The following is a 19602-nucleotide window of genomic DNA, read 5'->3' on the forward strand; positions in this document are numbered from 1 at the left end:
TTTTTTTTTTTTTTTTTTTAATGCTTGTAGGTCATTTGAAAAGGTAGCTCAGTATGCAATTTATTTTGCAATCCTCCCAATAGGATATGCTATAAATTGTTTTCAAAAGCAAGTGGTGTAATTTTTTTTTTTAAGTTTTGATGTTCTCTCCTAAGGAACCAGATAGTTGGCTGTAATTCAGTCTTTATTCAGATACTCATTTATTGACTGAATATCATTAAGTACACTTAGTATGTACTGGGTCCTGGGCAAATATAAACCTTTAAGGAAATCCTAGAGTAGGGAAGAAGTTCTAGTTGTAGCCAATAGGCAGGTATTGATACTCTGGGGGATAGGAGAAGAAAGTACCTAATTCCACTTTGGACAGCTTTACAGAGGAAATAAATTTTGTCCAAGGACAAGTTGAGGAAAGGCATTCTAGGCAGACATCTCCAAGACTGGAGATATTACGGGGACATTCCTGTCCATAGGCACATGTGCAGAAGATGAAGTTGGAAAGATATTACCCAGTTTTAATTTCATATTCCACAGCTACCTATGCTGAACATATGGATTTCATACTTATAGGCTAGAAAAAGACCTATAAAAAAGCCATATTTTGTAGTGTCCTTTTTCTTTATCCTTCCCTTCCTTAATGGCTTTTGCACTCACCACAGGAATTTAATATGGGTTAATGTCTTGTGCTTGGATTCAAAGTGTTAACTATCAAAACACAGCACAAGGGAGACCTGGCAGGCATTTTTGCTAACCATAAACTTATCCTGAGCCTGAGATGAGCCTCAGCTGCCACAAGAGCCAGTCTGTTGGCAGTGACACATGTGGAGCCCCAGACTTGGAGGAGCAGTGTCAGAGTTTGCCAGCACAAGCCCTGGCCAGACAGCATCTGGTCAGGTCTGAATCCCACCTGCTATATTTTAGATGATCTGTGGATAAAATCTACAGGGTGTCCCAAAGCCTTCATAAAAAGAGTAACATTAAAAAAGAGGGGCAGGATAGCTGCCTTTCATTATCTTAACAGGTTTCTTGAGGCAGGGGCAGATGATTCACTCTGTTACAACAGTGGATTAAAAAGAAATTGAAGGGAGATCAATTTTGGCTCAATATAAGTTTTTTTTTTCTTTTCTTGTAGTATCAGGGATGAAACCCAGGGTTTCCCACATGCTGGGCAAGCACTGTGCCACTGAGCTACATCCCCAGCCCAAGATTATTTTTCTTTCTTTTTCCATATATTTTTATTGGTAAGTTATAGTTGTACATAATGGTGGGATTTGTTGTTGTTTACTCATATGGGCACACAATATAATTTGACCAATATCATTCCCCGGTATTTCTCCTTTTATTTTCCCCTCTTTCCTCCCTCTGGTCCTTCTTCTCTACTGATCTCCCTTTGATTTTCATGAGATCCCTCCCACCTTTTTCTTTTTCCTCTCTAGCTTCCACATATGAGAGAAAACATCCAATTCTTGACCTTCTAAATTTGGGTAATTTCACTTAACATAATGTTCTCAAGTTCCATCATTTTCCTGCAAATGACATAATTTCATTCTTCTTTCTGGCTTAATAATATGTACTCCTTAATAATATATACTCCTCTGTGTGTGTGTGTGTGTGTGTGTATATATATATATATATATATATATCTCACATTTTCTTCATTCGTTCACCCATTGAGGGACACCTAGGCTGGTTCCATAGTTTGGCTATTGGGAATTGTGTAGCTATAAACATCACTATAATGTGATGACTTTAATTCCAAGGTAATTTCTTTTTCTTTTTTTTTTAATATTTATTTATTTTTTAGTTGTAGTTGGACACGATACCTTTATTTATTTATTTTTATGTGGTGCTGAGGATTGAACCCAGGGCCTCACATATGCTAGGCGAGTGCTCTACTGCTGAGCCACAACCCTAGTCCCCCAGATAATTTCTAAGAGCTTTTTTTTTAATTCTTATCACATAGTGCTCTGAGATTATTTTGACAAAATGTGTTTTGACAGAAACAAGGTAACTGTCCTCACCTGAAGAAATGCCATAGCAAAGAGTTCTATATGGTAGGGATGGTTAGATCTCTAAAGTAGCTTTCATCCTTAAAGTCGATGAAATTTTATTATTTTTCCCCATTTTTAAGTATCTGATTCTTTCCTGAGTTTGCCACCTTTATCTTTACATTAACCCAATTAATTGTGGATTTTCTTATTTTGTAGTATTTGACTAAAAGGATACCACAGAACCCAAAATATCAGCATGTCAAGTCAAGACTGGACACTGGTGAGTAAAGATTAGAAAGTTAGAATTTTTTTTTAATACAATAGCTAATTTTTGACAGAAAGCAGCCCATCAAAACTGGTATAAATCACAGCTAAAAGTTTCTCACTATCTTGCCTGATGTCTTTTTGGGCTCAGGACTTATCTTTGAAAACTGTTTTTCAAATTATCAGTAAAAATTTGCAGTTACATAATTTAGCTCATTTTTCATTACCACATTAGAAATAATAGAAATTGAGAAAATGAAATCCCAGAAATGGAAACCATTGTTCAGTAAGTTATGGCGCTGATGCTAAGTAAATATCAGGAGGTCATCTTCTGTTTTGAAGTACCTCAAATATATTGCTTCAAGCTGGTGGTAATATCCACGTGCATGTTTGTTCTGTTCGGTGTTCACACAGAAGGTACAAGTGAAACTGTGGACTTTGGGTGATAGAAAGATGAGTGTGGATTGTGGTTTTTGCAATGAAAGAGCTTAGATTCAAGTGATGGCAGACAGCTTGAATGAGTAACTAAAATATCAGACAAAATTTAATTAGTGCTGCAGTTTAGGTGAAATATGGTTTACAAGTACCTTCCTACTTATTTCCTTGCTATTCACATCCATCAGTGTCGTGATGAGGACTGCTGTCCAGATCCTGGCGGATTTGCAGTCTTGTGAGGTTTGGGTTGTTTGTTTTTTTTCTACCCTTTAAATCCTGTTGTGGAAAATCTACCTGATTAAGATGGCTTTGCTAGGGGATTGAGGGACTCTCTACCTTTAGCAGTACTGAATTTTCCACCAGTACCTCAAGACAACTGAGGAAAGCAAAGGGGGGTGTTGTCCTTGTTTAAATGATCTCATTTATTTTGTCTTTCTCTTTCTGCAGTCTCCTTAAAAATCAATATCTTCCATTGCGTATGTTTCCTCAAATAACCTGGACTTCAATTAAATGTTTCAAATGCAGATACTATTTCTTTTTACCTTTCTTTCAAAAATCTCCTTGTCATACAGATATTTATCCTTGCAAATATCCTGTTTGATGGGCAGGTGAAAATATTATCACTGTTTTTAGAGGAGATGGAAATTGTGGCCTGGAGATTTTGTGGTTTACTCAGAGTTCAATGTAGAAGCTAAAGCCAGGATTGTTGGCAGAGTGAGAAAGTCATTACTAGAGAGTAGGTGCCAAATCTAGTGTAGTGTCTCACCACCCTGTGTTTCCCCCAGCCTTGTTTCTTCTATCATTTGTACTCTGAGCTCCTTCACTTGTACCCACCTCCCCCTTAATTGCAATAGTGGCCCACCCTTCTGAAATAAGTGATATGGAGGTAAGCACCAGATATGGGAGAGTCCAGAAGTGATGTTAAAAGACTACTGTCCTTGAAATCTTTATAGCTTTGAAATTAAAATTTGTAAAAACTGAGATTTATCTAAGATACTTAGGTTCGTCTATGCCTTTGTAATTTTTTTTCTCTTGAAAATCAAACTGGGGTTTATGCTACCCCATTCTTTCTTTTCAGTTTCTTAATTTATAACTAAAATTTGATTCACTAATAGTGCCTGAAATTAATTTCAGTTTTTGTAATATTGAGATACTTATGTTGGTTTTTATAATATATATTAAATACCTATATCTAGTATATCTTGAGAGTTTTAAACTACTTTTTAAAATTAGGTTTTTATTCTGAGATAATTGTAGAATCACATGCATTTTGTAAGAAATGATACAGAGAGATTTCATGTACCCTTTTTGCAGTTTCCTATATGGAAACATCTTTAAAAACTATATTGTCACAACCGTGATATTGACATTGACATGTCAGTCAAGGTACACAACATTTCTATCACCCCAAGATTCCTTATGTTGTCCTTTCTACTCCCACTCAAATATTTAACCCCTGACAGGCACCAATATTTCTCTGTTTCAATCATTTTGTTTCACAAATAGTATATAAATGGGATCCTATAGTATGTAACCTTTGGATTGTCATTTTTTTCCTCAGCATAATTCTTAAGATTCGTCCAGGTTATTACATGTGTTGATAGTTTATTCCTTTGTATTACTGGCTGGTATTTACCTGTTGAAGACCATCTGCATTGTTACCACTTTAGGGGTGTTACAGATGAAAGTACTATAAACATTCATACAGATTTATTTATTTATTTACTGCAGTTGTGGGGATTGAATCCAGGGGTGCTGCACCACTGAGCTACATCCCCAGCTCTTTTTATTTTTTATTTCCACACAGAGGCTTGCTAAGTTGGTGAGGCTGGCCTCAAACTTATCATCCTCCTGCCTCAGCCTCCTTAGTAACTGGGATTACAGGTGTGCACCTCCTTGCCTGGCTTATGTACATATTTTGAGTGATCATAAGTCTTCATAATTGCCCAGGAGTACAATTGCTGAGTCACATGGTAGTTTATTTGTGTGGTATAAGAAATTGCTGAACTGTTTTCCAAAGTCACTGTACTATTTGATGTTCCCACCACATTGGTTAAGTGGTTCATTATCTCTGATAGCCATTCTGATAAATGTGTAGTAATGTATTGCAATTTTACTTTCCCTAATTGCTGATGATGAACATTGCATTTGCTTATTTGCCTTTTGTATATCTGGTAAGATGTCTGTTCATGTCTTTTGCCTGTACTAATTGAATTGTTGGGCTTTTTGCTGTTGAATTTTGAGAGTTTCTTATATATCTCAGTTACTTAGGAGGCTGGGATAGGAGCAGTATAAGTAACCCTTTTTATTTTTTCAGACAAGGTCTTTAGGTTGACAAGGCTGGCCTCAAACTTACATTGCTCCTATCCCAGCCTCCTAAGTAACTGGAATTGCAGGCATGAGCCACTGCATCCAGCAAAAGTTTTAAATTTTGATGAGGACCAATTTTTCAGTTTTTCCTTTTATGGATCATGATTCTGTTATCAACTGTAAGAACTCTTTGCCTATCCCAATGATTTTTTTCTAAAAACTCTCTAGTTTTAAATTTTACATTTAAGTCCATGATACATTTGAGGTGATTTTTATAGAAGGTGTGTGACTTAATCAAGATTAACTTTTTTTGCTTATGGGTATACAGTTGGTTCAGCATTGTTTGTTTAAACAGTTACTTATCCTCCATTGAATTACACGTTCATTTTTGTCAAAAGTCAGTTGGGCATAAATGTGTGGTTCTGTTGCTGGGTCTCTGTTCTGTTCCTTTGATCAGTGTGTTTGTCCCTCTACCATTATTGCCCAGTCTTGATTACTGTAGCTACATGGTAAACTGGATTAATTAAAATTGGTTATGCTGATTATTTTTCTTTACAAAATTAGCTATTCTAATTTCTTTTCAGACAAATTTTGTGATAACCTTATTTAAAATTTGCTGTGATTTTGATAGGAGTTGTTCTTCGATTTGGAAAGAATTAACATCTTTACTTTGTTGAGTAACTGTTAACATGTTTTCTATATCCATGGACTTGTCTACTCTGAAAATTTCATAAAAATGAAATCATATAATAAATATATAGCCTTTGTGTCTGTCTTCTCTCACTTAGTATAGTGTTGTCAAGATTCATCTGTGCTATAGCAGGTGTCAATACTTCATTCCTTTTTATTGCCAAATAATATTCTGTTGTACATCTATTCTGTGTTTGTTTATCTACTCATTAGTTGATGGACATTTGGATTATTTACATTTTCTGGCCAAAGTGCTGCTTTGAACATCAATGTATACAAGTTTTTGTGTGAACATGTGTTTTCAGTTCTCTTGGGTATATGCCTAGGTGCTGAATTGCTGGTCATATGGTACTCTATGTTTAATTTTTAGAGAAACTGCCAAACTATTTTTTCAAAGCAGCCACAGTTTACATTCCCATCAGCAATGCAGGAAGGCTCTGTTTTCTCCACATTCTCACTAATGCTTGTTATTGTCCATCATGTTGATTATAGCCATCGTTGTGGGTGTGAAGTAGTATCTCATTATGGTTTTAATTTGTATGTTCCTAATGACTAATGATGTTGAGCACCTTTTTTATGTGCTTGTTGGAATTTTTATATCTCCTGTGGAGAAATGTCTATTCAAATCATTTGCCTGTTTTAAAATTGGGTATTTTTCTTTGTATTACAAGAGTTCTTTTATTTATTCTGGATATTAGACTCTTACTCTGTTCTATTCCCTTGATCAGTATGTCTGTCCCTCTACCATTACCACCCAGTCTTGATCACTGTGGTTACATGGTAAATTAAATATTTAAAATTGGAAAAGTAAACTGATTATTTTCAGTTTATTTTTATTTATAAAATATAATCATTGTATTTTCTCCTATTATTACTATTGATTATTATTATTTTCATTTTATTTTTCTTTACAGAAATATAATCATTGTGGATATTTTCTCCTATTCTATGAGTTTTCTAGCATTTTTTGTTGTACTCAGCTGAAGGAGTAAAGTATATCTACCCATCTTCCTGGAAACAAGAGTCTCCCAAACTAGTTTCATAATAGTTTTTGGAAGGGCCAAAGCATGCCTCAGTGCTTTAAAGCTCAAAATATTTTAAAGTTAGTGTGGGAGAGAAATCTTATTCTAGGACTTGATTGTGTGTGTGTGTGTGTGTGTGTGTGTGTTTCAAATTTAGAATCTATTTTAAAGTCAACTTAGGGGAGAGATTTTATTGTAATGTTGGTATTCTGTTCTGTACATTTTTGTGACTGACTTCTCTGTTCAGAGGAGGTCTTCTACCTGGTGTGCAGCACCTGTGGTTATGTACCAAGACCCAGAACCCATCATCCTTTGAAGCCAGCAGGACCTGGGGCAGCCCAAACCCCAGCGTTTTGTCCAAATATTATCATTGCTATTTGTGGCGTGAGGTGGAAAAGATGAGGAGTCCTGGGTAAGAAAATACAGGAGAGACTTTAGAGCCCAAGTAAGAGTTAGGAGTTCTCATATACAGAATGTTTTTAAGCTCTGCAGTCAGAGGAAGTAGGCACAGGAAAGAATGAGCATTTCCTATATCAAGGCTAAATGGATGGGTCTTTAATCTTTTCTTACCAGTGAGCAATTCAGAGTTAATCACAAATCAAGAATTCTATCAAGAACCAAGTATCTCTGATCTTCACCCAAATCATCTGCTGAATTCTTCAGAAACTGATATTTTCCTTCTACATAAAGATTATTTTTTGTTCCTTTACTTCTGTCTCCTCATAGAAACCTGAACACTGATGTACAACCATGGCTAGAAAACTCAGAATTATTTTGAACTTCCAACATTTCTTTTATTCTGTAGGTGCCTGAGTGTATCTTCCCAGCTCCCCAGCACTGCCAAACCGTGCCATGAGTGGATTATGCTCCTGAGGAAACCCCTGCCGGCATTTTGTTCAGCCAGCTCGGCAGGGCTCTTGTATGTTCTCAAGCACCCTCACAGGGTTTCTGTTCTGCAGTGCTGCACACTGATTAAGGGACACTTCCCAAGCCACAGGGCTCTCCCTTTATTAGTCTCTTCTAACTCTTCTGCCAGATGCATTACCTCTTACTGCAGTCTATATTCAATCTCATTTCACATTTCTTTGCACTTTCCAAATTTTGCAAACTTTCTCCATTCAGTCTTTGCTTATTTTTATTTTTATAAAATTTTCCTTCCTTTATTTCTGCATAAACTAGAATATTTCATTTCCTTTATTTTCTTTAGTTTTTACTTTTCCTGAATACTTGCTAATAGCCTTGATCTTAAGCATTCAAACTCATTATACACTGGGTGCTCTTCATTTTTATTTGGGATTTAATTCTGTCTCTTACGTCAAAGGAAGAGATGTATGTGAAAGGCTTTTACAAACCAGGGTGCACTATACACACGTAGAACTTATTGAGGTTAACAAAGGACCACTGTGCCTCTTTTCACGCTTTCTGCTAATTCTGAACCAAAAGAACTTCTCCTCAGAGGAGGGAAATATTGAAGAAAAATAAAGCCTTAGAGTTGTCTCTTAGCAACTGAGTTCATGCCTTATAAATCTTACCCACCTTAGATTACTGCTGCTCAGAATCACTGGCTTTTCTTACAGGCTTAGTACAAATAATGTTATTAAATTATAGAGCCGCAATGGAAAAAATGTCTAATGAATGAGTCACTCGGTTAATCAATTGTACTCTACCTTTGCACAGGACTATTGATAGAGTTGAATTGTTCCTTTCTCTTGATTCTAATTGTAAAACTTTTGTTACGTATCTTTCATTGCAACTTAAAGTTGTAAGAAGGCAGAAGCCAAATACCACTTTATGTACTTCTCAGTTGCCTGAGTCAATATCGGTCATATGAGTAGTCCAAACAAAACATAATTGTTTATATATCAAATTGTGCATAGTTTAAATAAAATCAGCTGTGCAAAAACTCAAGCCAGATTAGAACGTGATTATTTACATTATTAAACAATTTACTATTAGGATTTTTCAAAGGGTAGATCCTTATAGTATATTCCATTCAGCAAATATTTTTGAGCATCTCCTCCACTAGACAATGGGAGGTATAAAGGTTGTGAGTGTATGTGTTCATGTGCACAGATAAATAATCTTGGACTCTGCATTGAATAAAGTACATAAAACTAATCCAGTCCAGTGACAGATGCTTTGTGAGTGGTAAGCCAGTGCTTTAGGAGTTCAGAGGAGGGAGCGGGTTGCTTCCTGCTGGGTGAGCTAACAAGGTATTATGTTAGAGAACCTAAGGCTGACAGGAAGTTTGTCAAGTTTAATAATTAAGGCAACACTGAAGGAGGTGGGTAAGTTGGCATCTTCAGTAGTAGAGCAAGAAGTTTTAGACAGTGAGTAATGGAGAGCCTCTGTCTTTTTTCTTTTAAATTAGTCTTATCTAGCAAAATTTGGCAGTAATGTATAATTTCAAATATTTTTAAAAAATTAGCTCTCTGGTAGTTTTTAAGACTCCTTTTACATATTAAAATGTGTTTATAAATAAGTGAATTATGAAGTTGATTCTCTTCCAGTCTTTTTAAAAGGTAGTCAAAAACTATTTTCTGAGCTGGGGTTGTGGCTCAGGGGTAGAGTGTTTGCCTGGCACATCTGGGGCCCTGGGTTCAATCCTCAGCACCACATAAAAATAAATAAAGATTGTGTCAATCTACAACCAAAAATAAATATTTTTTAAAAAACTATTTTCTGATGCAATTAGATATATTTGGATAAGGCACTTAGTTAACATATAAGTGTGTACAGTAGGATACAACGCCTCTGTTTATACTTTCTAAAATCACATTTAGGGATTTTGTGTTGATTTGGGGTCAGTCATCCTAATAGAAGCAATATGGAAACTCTCCCTTTCCTTTTCTCCTCCAAACTTTTCTCTTCCACACTTAGATAGAATGAATGTCTGTAATAAAAAGAGCTTCTTATTAATGGCCCTCTTGAATTTTTCATAAATTTGCCAAATATCTGCATAACTGCAAAAGATCTTGTCTGTCATCTCCTTTGGTAGGAAAACGAAAGGTAGGCGGCACAGCTTACCTCAGAGCCTCGCGGGAGGGTCTGCTGATGCAAGATGGAGTGCTGTATAAATATACTGAAAATGTTGATAATTAATAAGGAAATTAATTTTAGACACTTCGTTAGTAGAAACCACTGTCATTTGGAAATGAACTCTTTTAATAATAAAGACAGTATAAATGAGGTTGGCTGCTATCCCTCAGGGAATTAACATCAGATGGTCCCCACCTCTTTTGGTCTAGGAAGTGGCACTTCCTACAAGTTTACCTCACAATGAATTGTGTTTTTAAAACACAAGAGCTGGGGACGTGGCTCAGTGGTAGGGTTCAATTTCTTTTTTGGGGGGGTGGAGACAGGGAGGGGGTTCAATTTGTAATACTGCAAAAATGAGTAAATACTAATAAAACAACAGAGCTAGAAAAGCCAGGTGTTTTGTGAGCCGTATTAGAAACCGGGAGATTGGGAATGGACCTGGCTTAGTTACTATCTTGCTGTGTCACTGGAGAAATTTATTTCCAAATTTCTGACTGGACTGCCTGAAGCTTCCCTAGCCAAAGGCACCAACCACCACATCAACACTGTGCAGCTGTTGGGGAGTCAGGGACATACAACCAAAAGCTCCTCTGAAATAGTTTAAGAATAAGGTGGTGGGAAGCTGAACAGCATACTGATTTGCTGTAGTCTTCTCTCATTCCATTGATCAGGTAACTCCATGCCCAAGTTTAGAAGTTTAGAGTTGCAGTGGGGAGGAGGGATGTGTAAGTCCAGGAAAAATTTATGTTTTTTTTTTCCTCTGGAGTTCTGATCACTTCTTAGGTCAATTGTAGGCTGAAGAACCTAGAAAAGATCATATTTGGTTTTAATCAGTTCTTTGGTGGTTATTGTGCCTCTTCTGACCATACATCTCTTTTGAGAAGCCTCAGGCCTTCTGAGTAGTCCTAACTGACTTCATCTCTCTCTCAGCTTCTGGAAGAACACAGTGTGGGTCTAGGACTACACTGAATCTTTGTTTCTAGTCCTGATAAAGAGTGTATGTCTTGCCAGGAGCAGGGGCACATGCCTGTAATCCCAGCAGCTGAGGCAGGAGGATTGCAAGTTCAAAGCCAGCCTCGGCAACGGTGAGGTGCTAAGCAAGTCAATGAGACCCTAAGCAACTCAGTGAGACCCTGTCTCTAAATAAAATACATAAAAGGGCTGGGGATATGGCTCAGTGGTTGAGTGCCCCTGAATTCAATCTCCAGTACCAAAAAAAAAAAAAAAAAAAAGAGTGTATGTCTTAAAATGAAAAATAAAACAGTAGATTTTTATTCCATAATGAATTCGTGATAGAAAATTTATAACAACAAATGAAGTAAGTTGTGTTTTGACAATGTATTTGGGTTTTCAGAGCAAGGTTTTTCTCTCATTGCTCTGACCCAAACATGAAGAAAAGTTTAAAATAGTCCTTGAAAACATCAATCCATGTCATTAATTGGAAGCATTTCTTTGATCAGAACTTGGGATCTAGTTAGATTTAGCCTAGTAAGATTTAGCCCTCTCAAGACTTAATGTTAAGAGCACAATTTTAGAAATTGAAATTATTTTGAATGTTTTTCTTTTGCCATACTTTTAGGTGCCAGATAGAGCTTGCTGTGCTGAATTGAATCAAATTGTAGCATGCCCAGTAAAAAAATAATAGTCCCTGGCTTGAGAGCTAGAATTTAATTCATTTGAAAACCAGAATGATTCTGGCCCAGTTTTAAAGTATGAAAACTCTCCAAACCACCTTGGCTAGAACCTAGTATTATAGAACCAGACCATAAAACATGAGGGCTGGGGACTCTCCATAGTGGTGGGAACCTGCTGTTATTTCTCAGCAAATCAAGCCTGTGGTGAATACTAGCATCCAAACTGTGTGGTCTAGTTCAGGCTGCAACATCAGCATGAATAGTGAAGACCAAGTTCAGGAAAGAGGAGGAGACCACAAAGACAAAGCAGAGAGGAAAGGGTTGCTTGGGTAGCCACAAGGGCACACTTCAGACATTCAAAGAAAATTGCTTCTTTTTTTGGTGGTCCTCTATGTATCTTCCCCACAAACAGACAAGGGGGTATAGGGAGGTAGAGAGCTTTCACTCAAAAAGGGGAAAAAATGGATATAAATAATCATTAGTATTTTCTGAGACTGCTAAATGTTTTTCCGGGGATAAACCCTAGCTTAAATGCATTTAACCAAAACGTTTTCCTCAGTTCCAGAACTTTTAATGATGCTGTGTAATCCAAAAGGCTGTTTACTGTGTATGGCCCATTGGCCCACTGTCCAAAATCCCATAGGAACAGGCCATGGATGCTCAGGAAGTACTTGTTTTCCATTCTGTTTTCACAGTGTTACTCATTTTCTTCCATTTATAGCATATCTAAAATTCTTCCTTCTTTTTAGGTAACAGTATGACGAAATACATTGAGAAGCTAGAAGAGATCAAAAAAAGTGAGTAACACTATTGATGACTTGGAAAAATGGAGCTCCATAATGTTCTGTAAGCTGGTTATCAGCTAACCACCATACTCTACAGCTGACATGTGTGGAGAGCTGTGAGAGTCAGGTGAGCCTGGCAGCTGCCTAGAAGTATGTGGGAATCACTGGGTACCCTCCTGGCCAGCTGCTAAGATGGTGGCCTATGAATCTCAGTTCTGCCCAACTTGCATCCTTTAGGGGATATCATCATTGGAATGTAGAGTGGGGTCTGGTGGAGTGAGCTCTGCTTAAGTGGTTCATGCCCGAGTTTCTAGGTACATTGTGCTGCAGCCTTCGTGGCTTTTTACAAAGTACTTAATCTTTTTGCTCCTCTTATTTGGTCTGTACCTGAGACAGGATAATAATCTCTCTCTTCATAACATTCTTATGAGTATAAATTAAAGAGTATTCATGGAAGACTTAAAGGTGTGAGAAAGAGCGAGCTTATTCACAGTGTTCGGCATTATCCATTCACTGCAGTCTGTTTTCTCTTAATTAAAAATCATATTTCATGCACATCCTTTTTTAAAAACTAATCTACTACAAAGATATCTTACTAAGTCACAGAGTATATTGCCCTTGCAAAAAATCATGATTTTTCAATCTGTGTTCAAAACTGATGTAAAATATACATGCCTTGGCCAGAATTAAAGAACTAGAAACATCTGTTTCCTAAGATGGATCTGCTTGTATCTTAAGTAGGAGAACCCAGTGCTAGGAGTATTTAGCTAATGGTAGTGACGTGTCCTATGGTCACAGTCCAGCATTTGACTCTGGTAAAATATATCTTCTTGGAAGAGAAAATTACAAATCTAGAATGCATGAGAATTTTTTTTTTTTATACAACAGACCTTTTAATTTAAAATGATAATGTTCCTTTTGAACTGCTGCAGTGCAGGGAAACCCTGTACTATAGATGTGGACTTGGGAGCAGCTTTGTACTGACTGCCTTTATGTACCATGTTCAGTTAGAAGAGATTGTGCTATAAACACTTTTTAAAAATGTGTAATATTACAGGATCCTCCCCTTTTCCTTTTATACATTTTGTGTTATTATTTAAGTATATACATATGTGTCCATAGAAAACATATATGAAATACATTGAATTTCCAAACCATGAAAAAAATCTTGTTTACTCACCTACATTTCATTGTTGTCATCCTCAATTCAGCCAGAGCAGGCGACATCCAGCCAGCCTGCTTCTATTTGAGTTTGTGGTCTCTTTTGACTCCCTTTCCATTTGTAGCTGAGTGTAAGCTCACATGTTCTCACCAGAAATTGTCCCATAAAAATGTCCCATTCTACTCAAATTGGTAGAACCTTGCTTAAAACATTTCTTTAGAGTACAGTGTGATATCTTGAATATCTAAACCCTTAGTGTAGGTTCTCTAAAAAGAATACTCTTGCAATAGCATCCTTGAAAATGTTCACTCACCTTCCGCCCTTAGAAGTTGGGGGCTTCCTTTTAATAAGGCCAGAGTTTCCACTTAACTTGATCACTTGCTTTGTGCTCATTTCGACAGAATTGCCTTAGTTCTGGTTTGGTATCTACATTTTGGAATCTATTTCCTTCTCTCCTCCCTTGTTCTGTTCTTTGGTGGAGAGGGAGGTAGTTGCAAGATACTCTAGCTAGACCCATCACTGCCCACATTACCTCAGATGCCACGTCTGTCTGTGAAATCAGACCTTGTCCTGGTACTTCCTTTGATTTGTCTTCCACTGTGAGCCCAACTTCCCTTTTATTTGCTAATAACACATTTTAACAGATGCCTGCAAACGCAGAAATCCTTTGTAATCTGAACATTCTTTCAACTCTACCTGGGGAAAACAGACACTGTGACTATTGACTGTTTACAAAGCCTATTCTTGGTGCCTGGTAGTTAAATGACACTAGTTGGATCCAATGTGAAACATCCTAGATAGTCAGGTCTCTGTCCTTCCAGTAACTCGAGAGAGGCAGACTCAGATCCTAGGCTCACTGGAGAAGCAAACCTTGATAGCACATCTGAGCTGGAATTTTCTAGTCCCCTACCAGCATCTGAGAGAAGCCTCAGTAGCAGAAGCTCCATTCTTAAAGCTGTTTGCTTTTGCAAGGAAGGCTGACAGAGCCTTCCAAGCCTTCCTTTTGATAGAGTTTAAAACTTACTATAAGACGTCTAATTTGATCTTTTATCTCAAAGTAATAATGTCAGAAAGTTCTACTGATGGCTCTTCTTCTAAACCAGAACCAGGTACGTGGCATTCAGGCTCCAGGGTGCAGTGCAGGGGGCTTTGTACAGAGGACGATAGGAATGCCAGTCCTTAGAATGCAGCAAAGCCTGGTGTTTGTCTAATGTAATCTCTGTTTAGTTAAATGGGATTTTAATGTTTAATGCTTTATGCTTAAAAGTCTTTGAAACTATGTAACCATACTAAAAGAATTTCAGTGGATAAATGTACAAATGACTTGAAAGTTATCGACTTTTTCCATGACTGATTTATTGCTGTTTTGATTTACGGAGGTGACTTTTGGTGTGAAGTTGGTGGCAATGGAGGGGAATGCTGTAGTTACTCACTTCACTTTTTGAAGCTTCTGCTCAGCCTGTTCAGATGTTCATCCTGGCAGATTTTGGAAGCTCTGTTGAGCCTTATTACCTTACTATATGCTGAAGAAGCTGCTCTAAGAATTTTCTATAAGTGATAGTTTATTTGCCAAATTTTTCTCCTCAAGACATTTTAGAACAGAAGTTTTAATTCCCTGCAAGAAAGAGTCTTGAAATATTTACAGAAGACTAGTTTTTAAGGTAGTGTCATCTCCTGACTCTGAATATCAAGGTATTTGTTCAACCAAGCTTACATTATCCTCCAAAGTAACCATCCGGTCTATGCTGGGTTTTTTGAGAATTCGTGGAACTGATTAGCAACACCAAGTAAATAATCTTAAATACCTTTAATCCTTTCCCTTGTTGCTAGGAGTCTTGGTTTATGAGACATTTATGCTGTGAAGGCCATAGCAATTATCCAGCTAACCTTCAGTAATTCTGAAATAATGAGGCAGTATTTAAGGAGTCTTGGACACAAACACAAAAATCTAGAAGAGGAGGGAAGGATAAGGGTGGGCAGAGTTCAACACTGAAAATGCTTCAGAATTGACAGTCATCTTCAGAAGTTTAAGGAAACTAACTTCTAACAGATATCTACAGGTTAGATACTTGATAAAGTGACATTGGCTCAGTTTTTAGTAACTGTTTAATGTGATATGAAAACTATTAACACAAATATAAAGTACCCCCCATTTGAGTTATAATAAAAACTATAAAGATAGCACTGAATAAATGTCAGTGTTTTAGGTTGGCTTTTACTTTTTTGTTTAATTGTGATAAAAACACAAAATATAAAATTTGCCATCTGAACCATTTTAAGTGTACAGTTTAATAGTGTTAAGTATATTCTCATTGTTATGGAACAGATCTTCAGAACTTTTTTGTCTTACAAAACTCATTTTTTAAGAGAAACTGATATTATCAGAACCAGTCACAACTTCATGCCCAGCATGCATTCGTGCATGCACACACGTTGTCCCAATGTCTCTAGCATAGTTTCAACCACAGGAAAAGGACTGCTCTCTTTTGAAGCCAAAGTCAGAATAGTAGGGTGTAAACATTGTACTAGCCATTTGGCCTGGGGTAACTCAGCTTCTCTGGATCTCTGTCCTCCTTTGTAAAATGTAGACATTTATTCCCTGTTTGTCCTGAAAAGGATTTGAGGCAGCTTACAAAAGTGCATGCCATACAACATGACCACAGTAGAGACAGCTTAGTAAAAGGAAAATGGCAGACTGTGCTCTTGATGACCAAAACCAAGGGGGAAATGAAGAGATGGTAGCACTAAATGCCTGCCTGGTTCTGAGCATATCATGAAGATCAAATGAAATAATACATGTAAAAGCATAAATGACTAGAAAGATATAACATATGACTTGATGACTAGAAAGTCTTAATCTCTAAGAAAGCAAAATAGACCCAAATAAACATGTCTTATTCTGCTTTTCAGATTATAGATACAAAAAAGATGAGCTTTTCAAGAGACTAAAAGTTACCACTTTTGCCCAGCTGGTAAGTTTAATGATCTTTCTATTGGAGTTAAAACCAACTTGTGCTGCTTTATGTGAACATTTCTAAATTCAGCTCTAGGGATTGTGCAGAAGAATTGTTTCTGATTCTTCAAATTTCACCTGTGGGAGGATTAATTGGTATGCGGTCTGAATGTTTACATAAAGATGGTGTGAAATTTTTCTCTTTTCTTCAGTAAGAATTCTGTAAAGTAAGTAAATGTGCATTCTTTTTTTTTTTAATTTTTTTTTAAAGAGAGAGGTTTTTTTAAATATTTATTTTTTGGCGGACACAACATCTTTATTTTGTATGTGGTGCTGAGGATCGAACCCGGGCTGCTCGCATGCCAGGCGAGTGCGCTACCGCTTGAGCCACATCCCCAGCCCCAGTAAATGTGCATTCTGCTTTAAATTCTTAAAATTTATGGCTTAGGTTTTATTTTACCTTCTACGTTTAACTCGATATTTAGAATCTAGAATTCTAGATTCAGAATTTTTTTGAATATTGTCCCCTGTGGAACCCAAGTGATTTTCCTTCTTCTATGACTGAGGTCTTTTCAGTTCCATTGTAATTTATTTTGTTATTTTGGGCAAGTCATTTTCTTCTTTCATTTTTAAATGTATGGATAAGCTACCTCTCTAGCCCCCAAACAAGAGTTACATTGGCATAACTCAAGTTGGATTTTGGGCCTTATAAGCTAAGTTATGAGAAAAGCTTGAAAAATGAATACTGTATTTAGGTATAAAGTACTGTAACTTATTATATAATAAGTATATTCATAATTACATTTATTTCCTCATTACATGAGCATTGTCAATACTGTATACGTTTTTGTAGGTTAGTATTGCATTTTTAAGAAATACTGTGTCATGTTGAGACCACAATATGTTGAGAACAGATGTAGTTTTAAGCTCTTATTCATGTTTCTTGTCCTAAGTTATCCTTTTGGTCTTTTAAGTTTGTCATGTAATATTTTACATGAATCTCTTCTTCTGGAATGATCATCTGCAATATAATTACCACCCTGAAAGTAGAAAAGCCTGAGACTTAGTCTATAGTTCAAGACACTGACAGCTGCTTAAAACAAGAGATCTTTGATCTTTGATGTTTCCTGGTCTTTTGTAAAAGACAGAATTGTCTCTGCTTAAACAAATATACACACATTTACACATTTTGTTCTTTTTCTCTCAGGTCATCCAAGTTGCTTCTCTATCTGATCAAACACTGGAAGTGACAACTGAGGAGATCCAAAGGCTAGAAGGTAATGAGAATCCAGGACGTGGGGAAAATAGAAGATTGACCACTTTATTGTACTCATTCTACATTTGCTGGTGTGTTTATAAGGACTCAGGACTTTAATATAACTATTTTAATCCTATTGTTACTCCTAGAAATGCTGCCTGGTGCTTAAATTGTTAATTCTTATTTCTTTAAAAAAAGCCATCTGGTTTTCTGGGTCTAACACATGTAGAGCATGTCTAACACATCTAACATTGTAGATTTGTTTCATATACTATTTACTTTTTTTCAAAATATTTTTAGTGCTTTCTGTATATATACAGGTCACAGAATTCAGGGCTATGTAGTCGAACCAAACAATTCTGCTTATGTGGAATTTGTAGTCACCATGTGCACACATGCATACCAGTACATGTGATGGGTGAAGAGAATAAACAGTACAATAGAATTACTAATGCAGCAGGATCTAATAATGGAAAAATGAAAGGCAACCATCATTTGTTGAGTATATGTTGCTAGGTACTTCATTTTACTTTTCTTAATCTTCTCAAGAACTCTGGAAGGAGCATACACTTTATAGATACGAAGACCAAGTCTTAGAAGTTAAATCTCTTGCTCAGGGTGATACAGCTAACAAGGAATGGACCTGGGACACTAATCCAAGTGTCTCCTATGTAACCAGTGTCTTCTCATACCTCATGAAAGGATTCTGGAAAATTTCTTGAGAAAGATGCAGGTTACTAGGGGAGATACAAGGAAGGAAAAGTTCTTTCCACTTGGAAGACTGAAGCAGGATTCTTCAAGGCATTCCATAGGGGCCTTGTGGGAGTGCAAGGTTAAGATAAGAATTTTACAAGTTGAGGAATAGCCTGAGAAAGGCATAGAGAGGAAAGGACACCAGGCATGTTTAGGAAATCAATTCATCCAGTCTGACTGTGGACTAAAGGAGGAGTAGGCACTGGATAGGAGATAAGGCTAGAAAGATAAGCAGGCTCCAGATTTCCTTTCTTAAATACAGAGTGGAAAATAAAACCTCTGTAGTTGTACGCTCATGAAAAGAATACATAGACTTCAGGTCTTGATTTTATCCTGAAGTACCCCGCAATCAATGTGTGGCTGTTTACTGAAGGAGAATGTGTTTGTTAAGGTTGATGTAGGTCAGGAATTTGACTTCTGAATTCAAGACAAGTTTCTCAGGAAGTCTGAACACTGGTTTTGTGCAACTCAACTGTCATTTCCCTGGGCTGGTTTTTGTTAGAGAGAATAAAGAGAATCTGAAAACGACAGGAATTTATCTTTGACAGATGCCTCTCACACGGCAGAGAAATAAGGGCTCTTTGTAACAGAGATAATTGAGTCTCCTCATACAAGTACTCCCAATTTTAACTGGGTTATATAAGAACTTAGATTTGGTCCTTTAATTCATTGTTGAGATTGCAGCACCAGAACATATGGGCACATGCAATTTTCTCTTCTGAGATAAATTTGCGCAGCAAAATAGGCTCTTGTAAAGTAGGACACCATAATGTGTGAGTAATATTAGTGTTTTTCTAGTGCTCTACACAGATAATAACTCACTCAGGAGTGCCTGTAGAACAGATCCTATCTGAATGTGTACTGGTCATCTTTGAAGAATTCTGAAATCTCCTTTTACAATGTTTATTACTTTTTTTCTAACTTAAAAGTATTTTCCTAGTAAATTATAAAACTAAAAACTATATATAAAGAAGAAAAAATAAACAATAATCATTGTTAACATTTTGGTCCATTTCCTCCTGCATCTTATACCTCACCCCAATCAAATCCATATTCTTTGTGTATAGTTTTGTATTATACTGCTTTTAATTAACATTTTTCATGCATACTTTCCTATGTTGTTAAATAGACTTCAAAAGAATGATTGGAAAGGTTGTGTAGTCGTAGGTTTATCCTAGGGATATACCATAATTTAATTATCCTCCTATTGTTGGGCATTGCATTCTTTTCTGATTTTTCACTTTAATAAAATGCTGCTGCAGTATATATATATATATATATATATATATATATATATATATATATATAT

The 19602-nt window shown here is 36.5% G+C and overlaps 1 protein-coding gene across 3 annotated transcripts in view; it reads left to right on the plus strand.

Annotated features, from left to right (window-relative positions):
- The window catches only part of Cep41 (centrosomal protein 41), a 42424-nt gene that overhangs the window by 11569 nt on the left and 11253 nt on the right, over nt 1-19602 (plus strand). The window contains exons 1-5 of one of the 3 annotated variants that reach the window (XM_048786929.1): nt 1186-1238; nt 2205-2268; nt 12132-12179; nt 16240-16301; nt 17490-17559. In XM_048786929.1, coding sequence (XP_048642886.1) covers nt 12140-12179; nt 16240-16301; nt 17490-17559 — 172 coding nt within the window. In that variant the 5' untranslated portion in view covers nt 1186-1238; nt 2205-2268; nt 12132-12139. Of the gene's footprint in view, nt 1-1185; nt 1239-2204; nt 2269-12131; nt 12180-16239; nt 16302-17489; nt 17560-19602 lie in introns of those variants that run through there. The other 2 variants (XM_015493827.2, XM_048786930.1) reach the window with 2 other exon arrangements.

The sequence above is a fragment of the Marmota marmota genome, unplaced genomic scaffold (assembly GCF_001458135.2).
Source record: "Marmota marmota marmota unplaced genomic scaffold, marMar, whole genome shotgun sequence".
Classification (NCBI taxonomy): Eukaryota; Metazoa; Chordata; class Mammalia; order Rodentia; family Sciuridae; genus Marmota; species Marmota marmota.